The sequence below is a fragment of the Lissotriton helveticus genome, chromosome 5_1, assembly GCF_964261635.1.
Source record: "Lissotriton helveticus chromosome 5_1, aLisHel1.1, whole genome shotgun sequence".
Lineage (NCBI taxonomy): Eukaryota > Metazoa > Chordata > Amphibia > Caudata > Salamandridae > Lissotriton > Lissotriton helveticus.
The window spans coordinates 62,719,791-62,730,334 of NC_136065.1; the positions used below are offsets into that span (position 1 = coordinate 62,719,791).

The 10,544-nt window shown below is 48.0% G+C and overlaps 1 protein-coding gene across 1 annotated transcript in view; it reads left to right on the forward strand.

The window, feature by feature from the left end:
- LOC144752381 (butyrophilin subfamily 1 member A1-like) overlaps window positions 1–7,922 on the forward strand; it is a 382,718-nt gene extending 374,796 nt beyond the window's left edge. The window contains exon 9 of the mRNA XM_078640316.1: window positions 7,378–7,922. Within this exon, the coding sequence (XP_078496442.1) occupies window positions 7,378–7,922 (545 nt within the window). The remainder of the gene's footprint in view (window positions 1–7,377) is intronic.
- Window positions 7,923–10,544: the final 2,622 nt, after the last annotated feature.

The following is a 10,544-nucleotide window of genomic DNA, read 5'->3' on the forward strand; positions in this document are numbered from 1 at the left end:
TACAGACATTTGATACCTTCCGAACAAGCTATGGTGAACTACCCCACATTTCCTTATGAAGATCCGAATTTTGGAGCAAGGATTAAATCACCGCTCTTTATTCAGAAGCCCAATGTCAATCACATGAATAGCCGCAATTGGCGGAACCAGGCCTCAATGTCAATCCCCACTCCCCATCTTCCGCATTACCCACAATTCTCAACCGTGCACCAATACAATTATAGAGATAGGTCTTACCCAGTTTCTGATCCCTATCAGTTCACACCGACAACTGAAGTTAGGTCAACATTTAATATTCCTACTCATAATCGGTTTGAATATTTCTCTAATTTAGATGAACAGGACTGACTGGGCACACCGGTCAAAAATGAAATGTATGACCAAGCTGCAGTCAGTAAACCAGAGGGACCTTCAGTTCCAGCTGTGGCTTGTCAGGACCTGAATGGTCCTATAGAAACCATGTTTTCTAACAGTATTTTGCCCACTTCCCATAAAATAACCAATTATAAAATAGGGAATACCAAGAGTAGATCTGACAAATACTGTACTACTTTTGGTTTATCAATTTTAAGCTGGAATGTCGCAGGACTGGAATCTAAGTTGTCGGACCCTGCATGGATTGAGATAATTAATGATGTGGATATTCTTATGTTTCAAGAAACATGGGCTGTGGGGAATTTGTATATAGAGGGTTATCACTGTTTTAGTTTAACATCACCCAAACCCAGATTAGGCCGAGCAGTGGGCGGCTTATTCATTGGGATTAGAATTTTGGCAGGTGGTACAATTAGAGACCTGCAGATTGATAACCTTGTTAATCCCAACATTCAAATTCTTGAATACAAGTTAAAGTCAAAGACCACGATTTATTTAATCAATTTTTATAATAATGATTTTCATTGTGTACCGAACAAGAATTTTTTGGCATTATCCAAGGTTTTAAGTATATTTGAATGTTCTCTATCAGTAGACACTAAGACTGGTATTCTAATAGGGGGAGATTTTAATGTGAAATTAACAGAGAATTATGGGTCTGATGATCCTATTCACCATGACGTATTAGATCGCAGGGGATCAGAATTGTTTAAAATATTAACTGAATTCGACCTTGCTGATGCTATGAGGGTAGGGTATAATATGAATTTCCCTTATGCCCCCACGTTTATTAGCAGGGATAGTAGTTCCATTATTGATTATGTATTCACGTCACCACTGCTAACAGATCGTATAGTAAAAACTTCTGTGGTGCAAACATCTTTTAGTGATCATAATCCATTGTTGGTGATTTTAAATTTTGCATCTAGTCCGATCTTTATGAATTTAAATGGGGCAAGGGATATCACACCCTCAATTGATGGTCTTCGATTAAAATGGAGGGGAATTGATTGTGGGGCCATTTTAGATAGTGTACAAATGATGGAACCTCATCTGATAAAATCTTGCCTGTCCCCTAGTGGAAACCATGACAAACTAATTGCAGATTTTGAAGCATTATGCCAAACCATTAAAACCCTCCTGTCAGTTCCACTTCCCAAGGAACGCAAGGAGCCAAGGTGGTTTGACTCAACTTGCTCCTTGGCTAACAGAGAGTTAAGAAGGGCACTCTCTGCTGAACCAAGGTGCAAAATTGTTGTTCAAGCCGCCAGGAAAAATTATAAAGAGAAAATATCAGCAAGAAAGACTAATTTGCTGTCCGATCATTGGGACTCTTTGTTAATCAGTGCGAACTTGGGCGTCTGTGGCCCATTTTGGTCCGCTGTCAGGAAAACGAGGGAAATGGGAAAAGAGCTCACCCAAATTAGCTGTAATATAACAAGTGCAGCATGGGAGAGTCACTTCTCAAAAATGTATGCAGCCCCCACTGATGAGTATTCTTTTTCTAATTTAGGTCAATTGGATGGCTTAAAGATTTTGGACCATGAAGTTAAAATAGCCATAAGAGAGAGCTTAGGAAATAAGGCGCCTGGACCAGATGGTCTCCCCATCGATATTATTAAATATAACGTTGACTTGTGGACACCAATACTTCTCAACATTTTTAATAGTCTCCCAAAGGCAGCCATGCCGGCTACTTGGGCTACTAGTATTATTGTCCCAATCTATAAAAAGGGAGACAGGTCAGATCCAGCGAACTATCGTCCCATCTCCCTTTTGGATAACACCCTAAAAGTCCTAGGACGTATAATTTACAATAGGGTATTGGAATGGGCGGTTGACACTGACTTTTTAGATCCTTGTCAGATGGGGTTTAGGAGTGGGGTAGGAACAGTGGAGCAATGTCTAAATCTGAAATTGATAATTGACAAATATTGCGTTGCCCGCACATCTCCTACCTACCTAGCTTTTATGGATCTTTCATTCGCTTTTGATCTTGTGAATAGATCCAAGCTCTGGTCAATTCTCTCATCCAATGGTCTTGAAGATACTCTTGTTAGATTTTTAGCCTATCTCCATACTGACCTGAAAGCACGGGTACGTATTGGGATGGGTGGAGAGGTCTCGGGAGCCATTGAGATAGGGAGGGGGGTGAGACAGGGGTGCGTTTTAGCACCCCTGTTGTTCATCATCTATATCAACGGTCTATCCAATTGCCTGAAAAAATCCACCTCAGATGTCCCAATGATTCTAGGCAATCCTTTACCTGTGCTTCTATACGCAGACGATGCGGTGCTTATGGCCCGCACTCCTAATGCTCTTCGCCTGCTGGCACATAGTTTTGTTAATTTTATGGAGGGTCTGGACTTAAAGGTAAATTTAAAAAAATCATTTATTATGTCCTGTGGCCCGGGCAAAAGGAAACTCAATACAATCCGAATAGGCACAGATAAATTAGAATCTGTTCCTAAATTTCCCTAGTTAGGGTTGGTTTTCGCTGCGAACAGCTCGTGGAGTGGGCATTTGGCCCACGCCACAAGCAAGTTCTCGAAAGCCAACAATTCTGTTTTGAGTCTCCATCGCCCTAAGAAAATTGGTGCCACTAAGGCTATTTTAAAGATTTTTAAACTGCAGTGTTCACCTGTTGCTACGTATGGAGCAGAGGTATGGGGGTCGGGAAGTAGTATTTGTATTCAAAGAGAGGAAAACCGCTTTTGCAGGAAAGTATTGGGTGCACCGATTTCCTCATCTGATTTTATTTGTCATAAAGAACTAGATCTTCCCTACATAAGTGATTTTATTAGAGCAAGACCAGCTCTCTTCTGGATCAGAATCTGGAGGAATGATGCTGCTGTCCTCACACAAAATATCCTTAAGGACTGCTTAAATTGCGAACATGGTATGAAGATCCCTTGGTTCACAGAAGTTTCTAAATCACTAAATGAAGTTGACAGAGGTAATTTGTTCACTGATCCATTGTCAATCGAACTAAAGGACAAAGCTGAGGTTCAAAATGCACTTTATGCACTTTACAAAAATGGTCGCACAGGAAGAGAATCCCAGAAATCAAGCGTTATGAAATATATAGGAAATGGATTGTGTATGCAAACTCTCCCGCCCTATCTCTCCCTCCCTATGTCCAGCTGAGAGCGATCTTTATTGTTCCGTTTAAGGGCAGGAACTGTAAAATTTTTGCTTTCTTTTCCTATGGGGTATCGACATAGTGCCGATCTCGCGCCATGTCCCTGTGATGGTGTGAGTACACAAGATGATCTGCACTTTTTATTTTTCTGCAAATTTTATTTGAGATTCATCAAATGGTTTTTAACTCCCTATTTTAAAAAATATAGACCTCTCACACTTAAAGAATCTTATAAAATGCTGCTTACTTTGGACACTGATGAACTGACCTTTCGCACTAGCACTTTTCTAAGATCGGCCATACGAGCGCGTAAGTCGATGGAAAATCCCTGAAATTAGAAACTAGCCACCATGGTGTTATTATGTAATGAAATGAAACCTATTGTGCAGTTATTGTATGAATTCTTATGATATTAGGAAATGTTTTTCTGTAAAAATGTTATTTTATTTTTCTGTATGTATTACATTTTTAACGATTTATGCTGTAATCGGTACTTTTATGAATTTTACGAAATTCGAATAAAGGTCTTTTGAACTTGAACTTGAACATTAGAAATTCCTGACAATCTTGCTGAATATTCTGTGAAAATTGATTTAGACAAGAACATATGTCTAAAACATTTCGAATTTCAGAAACACTTTGTATTTTTGTTCTATCACTGCTACATTTCTCAAACACAGAATTTAACAAACAACAAAATATTTGATCCCGATTTTCAACAATCTGTTCTTGTACAGTTTGCAGAAAAAAAACAACAATAACCACTACATTAGCATAGCAGTTGACACCAGAACTGTTTTCAAACTGAAATCCAACAACATCTTTAACTGAATCCTTTTCCTTTCTGCTTACAATTACTGGTTCATCTACTTTTTTTCTTTTTGCTACAACTTCACTACAATTGTTCTCATTTCTTCTTTTTCGGCTTACCACACACTTTTCCAAAAGAAGATATTGAGGTAAATTTGGAACATACTCTCTTCTTAACCTATTATATTCTTTTACACAATTTAGATCTGCATTAATCTTTGTCTCATCAAAATCAATCAAGTACAATCCAGATAAAGTTCTGACTCGAGATAAAGCAACATATGCCATACCCTCCTTGAACACAGAACTTCCAATATTCACCAAAACACTATCTACACTTAAACCTTGAGATTTATGAATAGTCACAGCATATGCCAAAGAAACAGGAAAAGGTTTTCTGCGGACATATAAATCATTCACAAGCAAAAATCTGGCAGAACAATGACTGATTTGTTGTACTTCTTCAATAACATCAAATTGAATTTGTATAAATTTAATTCCATCTCTATTTCAGTAATTCACAAAATCAACAACATGACCCACTGCTCCATTTACTAAACCTCTTTCCACATGTAAATTACATCAGAGACAGGGGGGGTGAAGCTCTGGTGAGGGTCAGAGACAGGGGGGGTGAGGTTCCGGTGAGGGTCAGAGACAGGGGGGAGTGAGGCTCTGGTGAGGGTCAGAGACAGGGGGTGAGGCTCCGGTGAGGGTCAGAGACAGGGGGGAGTGAGGCTGTGATGAGGGTCAGAGATTGAGAGTGAGGCTCTGGTGAGGGTCAGGGACAGGGGGGTGAGGCTATGATGAGGGTCAGAGAGAGGGTGGGTGAGGCTGTGATTAGGGTCAGAGATTGAGGGTAAGGCTCTGGTGAGGGTCAGGGACAGGGGGGAGTGAGGCTCTGGTGAGGGTCAGAGATTGAGGGTGAGGCTCTGGTGAGGGTCAGGGACAGGGGGGAGTGAGGCTCTGGTGAGGGTCAGAGACAGGGGGGTGAGGCTCCGGTGAGGGTCAGAGACAGGGGGGAGTGAGGCTCCGGTGAGGGTCAGAGACAGGGGGGTGAGGCTCCGGTGAGGGTCAGAGACAGGGGGGAGTGAGGCTCCGGTGAGGGTCAGAGACAGGGGGGGTGAGGCCTGATGAGGCTCAGAGACAGGGGGGGTGAGGTTCCGGTGAGGGTCAGAGACAGGGGGGGTGAGGTCTGATGAGGCTCAGAGACAGGGGGGGTGAGGTCTGATGAGGCTCAGAGACAGGGGGGTAAGGCTCTGGTGAGGGTCAGAGACAGGGGGGTGAGGTCTGATGAGGGTCAGAGACAGGGGGGGTGAGGCTCTGGTGAGGGTCAGAGACAGGGGGGTGAGGCTCTGGTGAGGGTCAGAGACAGGGGGGGTGAGGCTCCGGTGAGGGTCAGAGACAGGGGCATGAGGCTCTGGTGAGGGTCAGAGACAGGGGGGATGAGGCTCTGATGAGGGTCAGAGACAGGGGGGATGAGGCTCTGATGAGGGTCAGAGACAGGGGGGGTGAGGCCCAGGTGAGGGTCAGAGACAGGGGGGTGAGGTTCTGGTGAGGGTCAGAGACAGGGGGGGTGAGGCTCTGATGAGGGTCAGAGACAGGGGGGATGAGGCTCCGGTGAGGGTCAGAGACAGGGGGGGTGAGGCTCTGATGAGGGTCAGAGACAGGGGGGGTGAGGCTCCGGTGAGGGTCAGAGACAGGGGGGGTGAGGCTCTGGTGAGGGTCAGAGACAGGGGGGGTGAAGCTCTGGTGAGGGTCAGAGACAGGGGGGTGAGGCTCTGGTGAGGGTCAGAGACATGGGGGGAGAAGCTCTGGTGAGGGTCAGAGACGGGGGTGAGGCTCTGGTGAGGGTCAGAGACAGGGGGGGTGAGGCTCTGGTGAGGGTCAGAGACAGGGGGGGTGAGGCTCCGGTGAGGGTCAGAGACAGGGGGGGTGAGGCTCTGGTGAGGGTCAGAGACAGGGGGGATGAGGCTCTGATGAGGGTCAGAGACAGGGGGGGTGAGGCTCCGGTGAGGGTCAGAGACAGGGGGGTGAGGCTCTGGTGAGGGTCAGAGACAGGGGGATGAGGCTCTGATGAGGGTCAGAGACAGGGGGGTGAGGCTCTGGTGAGGGTCAGAGACAGGGGGGGTGAAGCTCTGGTGAGGGTCAGAGACAGGGGGGTGAGGCTCTGGTGAGGGTCAGAGACAGGGGGGGTGAGGCTCCGGTGAGGGTCAGAGACAGGGGGGGGTGAGGCTCTGTTGAGGGTCAGAGACGGGGGTGAGGCTCTGGTGAGGGTCAGAGACAGGGGGGGTGAGGCTCTGGTGAGGGTCAGAGACAGGGGGGGTGAGGTCTGATGAGGGTCAGAGACGGGGGGGTGAGGCTCAGAGACATGGGGGTGAGGCTCTGATGAGGGTCAGAGACAGGGGGGGTGAAGCTCCGGTGAGGGTCAGAGACGGGGGGGTGAGGTCTGATGAGGGTCGGAGACAGGGGGGGTGAGGCTCTGATGAGGATCAGAGACAGGGGGGGTGAGGCTCTGATGAGGGTCAGAGACAGGGGGGGTGAGGCTCTGATGAGGGTCAGAGACAGGGGGGGTGAGGCTCGGATGAGGGTCAGAGACGGGGGGGTGAGGGGAGAGGTGAGGCTCCGGTGAGGGTCAGAGACAGGGGAGCGAGGGGAGAGGTGAGGCTCTGGTGAGGGTCAGAGACAGGGGGGTGAGGCTCTGGTGAGGGTCAGTGACGGGGGTGAGTCTCTGGTGAGGGTCAAAGACAGGGGGGGTGAGGCTCTGGTGAGCGTTCGAGACGGGGCAAGGAGAGAGGTGAGGCTCTGGTAAGGGTCAGAGATGGGGTGATGAGGAGAGAGGAGGCCGCTCAGGTACCTTCCTTGTCTGGCACTGGGTTCACACCGCGCCCTGGTAACTCACGTGTGGGCACAGACGGGCAGAAAAGTATTGTTAGCTTTGCCAATGTTTGTTTAATATTTTAGATGTTTGTTGTATGTAGGAGGTTGTAATGTCAAGTGCTGCTCTGAGCTGTGATTGGTGGTGACCTCTGACCTCTGCTTCTCTCCTGCAGCTGCGGTGACCCTAGATCCGAACACAGCTTATCGGTGCCTCGTCCTATCCGAGGATGGACGGAGCGTAAGGGACGGAGGCGAAGACCAGGGTCGGCCGGACACGGAGCAGAGATTCCATCCTGTCCCCGCTGTGCTGGGTCGGGAGCGGCTGAGCTCCGGGAGGCATTACTGGGAGGTGGAGGTGGGGGGCAAGATGTGCTGGGGCCTGGGGGTGTGTGACGAGGCTGCAAGCAGGAGGGGGAGGTTCATTCTATCTCCTGAGGGTGGGTTCTGGGCCGTGTGGCTCAGTGATGGTGAATACAAAGGTCTCACTGCCCCTCGCTTCCTCCTGGCCCCCCGTGTGCCCCCCCGGGCTGTGGGTCTCTTCCTGGACTATGAGGCGCGCAGGCTCTCGGTCTACAATGTGACCGACCGGTCTCTGCTCTTCACCTTCTCTAGGACCCCCTTCCCCCCCACCCTGCGGCCCCTCTTCTGTCCAGGACTGAACCAGGGAGGGGGAAATGTGGGGGCGCTGCGGGTACTGCCGGTGACAGGGCGGGAGTGAGAGGGGGATACCCTGCAGAGGAGGGGAGAAGAGACCCCCACAGATGAGGGGAGAAGAGACCCTCACAGATATGGGGGGAAGAGACCCCTCTAGCACATGAGGGGACGACACAGGCGGGGACAGGTGGTACAATCGTGTTTGGAGGGGGGTCGGGGTCTTTTCTGGGGGGGCTGGATCCTGAATAGCTTTATTTTGGGCTCTGCCATTTAGGGGGGGCTTTGTCCTGTGTTGTGGGTCACTGTCCTGCTCCAAGGATGCATCCAGTATCAAGCCTGTATTTTCTGGTGGGGGTGGGGGGGAAGTGTTGCAGTCGTGCGTGTCAAGAGTCGGATTCTCTGCTGTGACCAGGAACAGCTGCCCCTTGTTTTATCTGTACCCTGGCTCCATGTTGCTTGCATGGGGGGGTCTCTGTCACTGTCCTGTGTGTAAGCCCGGCCCTCTCATAACCTGCCCTCAGGTATATCTGCCAATGGACATAGTGCCTCACTTTATAATGTAGCGCCGCGTTGGAGAACCGCAGCCTTAGGGCCCGGTGGCGCAGAGTACGCCTAAGATCTCCGGGATTCACCTGCCTTGTCAAATACAGAGACACGGACTCTTCGACAGGCGTAGAAGATGATATTTATTAGCTGCAGCTAGCACAGTGGTCTTAGAAGTTGTCGAATACAACGAGATTCAAAAGAGACTGCCACTTAACTCCGTGGCGCACAGGTTTATATACGATACAATACAATGCAAAATGCAATCACATGAGAGCAGGAGACATAAACAAATGTTATAAACAATGCCTTAGGCCTAAAGTAACTCAAGTTTCCCGGCTGCGTTTGTTACTCGACCCCTTAAGTAAAACATCGAATGAATCCACACAATTTAGTTTACAAGCAGAGAAAACACAGCTGTATGTGTTAGAAGAATAGTCGTGAAACAGGAGAATACATGAGACTTGTAGCGAAGGACAGCAGATAAGATAACCTGAAGGAAAGAATGGTGTGAGCCAGCAAATCGTCCGGACGGGGATTAATCAGCTCAGACAGGAATTAGTGTACTCGGCCGGACCCTGACACTCGCTAGTAAACATGAGCGAAAAAAGACACCTGACACGTGAAATGCAAAAACGACAAAAACATCGCGTTCGCCGCGCTGCCTGAGTGAGGGCAACACAAAATGGCGGCGATTACAAAATGGAGGCTGAGCATAAACGAATTCGTAATTTTACAGAACCTCAGCGTGTGCCTTCTGTGCGCTAAGAGGTTGCGCTATAAACTAGGTGCTGCTCTGGGTAACCGGAAGAAACGCTAGTGAAGCGCCTCTGCCGTGGGGGGCTCACTGACAGAAATATTACAAATATGGTACAAATGAGCTCCGCCCTGTAAGCGGACTGATCCCGTGAAGAACGAATAGCAGAATCATTCAGACCCCCAGACACTGACTCCAGCTAAGAGCCGAGGGAAGCAGAGGGAACCAAGCAACTAATCACAAATGACGTCACTATACACCTCAGATCCCCCCCCGATGACATAATCGAAGGAACATTCTAGAACACCCATTTTTGGTGCCAAATAGAAATGCAGGACCGGCAAATAGAACTCTTTTTTCACTTCACTGGAGCGCCCTTTAAACGGCCTCAGCCTTCCTTGGGGAACACTTACCCAAACAAACAAGCTTTGGCAAAGCCAAAAGCTCTTTCCTGCATTCTCCGTTATAACTCAGACTTGTAGGCTTCGCCAAATTTTTCTTGGGGTTTACATTTTGCTCGTGCAGCGTTGTGAGCTTTCTCCTAATTTATACCACAATGAAAGAGGCAGCATCCTGTTCAGGAGCCTGTCCGCATTTAGGGCCATATGCCAGACCATTTCATTTTGCGAGTCTCTAATAGCGATTTTTTGCGACTCGCAATTAGGGACTCGCAAAATGCGAAGTACAAATGTCTCTCTGGCACATTTAATGATTCCCAATGGGGTCGCAAATGACCTACCTCATCCATATTCATGAGGTATTTCACAATTTGCGACCCATTGGGAATGGTCTGTAATCACAGGGATGGTGGCCTGCTGGGGTCAGCAAACCACCATGTCTGCGATTGCTTTTTAAATGACACAATATTTTTATAGAAATGCGGCCTATTTGCCTTTAAAGGAAAATAGATGCATTTCAAAAGTAAAAATGGAAAGCTACCTCATTATTTTTAAGAGTAGGCAGTGGTTCATGGGGCCACTGCCTGCTCTTAAAAAATGTTTGCGCACACATTCACAAAAGGGAAGGGGTCCCTTGGGGAGAAAGAGGTCCCTTGGGGAGAAAGAGGTCCCTTGGGGACCCTTTTGCATTTCTGAATGAGTTACCACCTCCTTCACGGAGTCGATAAAATATGAATGTTTTGGGACCGCAATGCGGGCGCAAAACATTCATACATGCCCCTGCAACGACCGTAATGCGGGCCCAAAACATTCATACATGCCCCTGCGACTCGCTATTAGGAAGAGACACCCATGTCCCTTCCTAATACTGACTCGCAAACTCTATTTTGAAAGTCGGTAACACGTTACCAGCTCAGAAAACTGGGTGGCACATGCTGGCAGCTGTTTTAGGGGTCACAAACAGCCCGATTCTCCGTTTGCTAGAAAC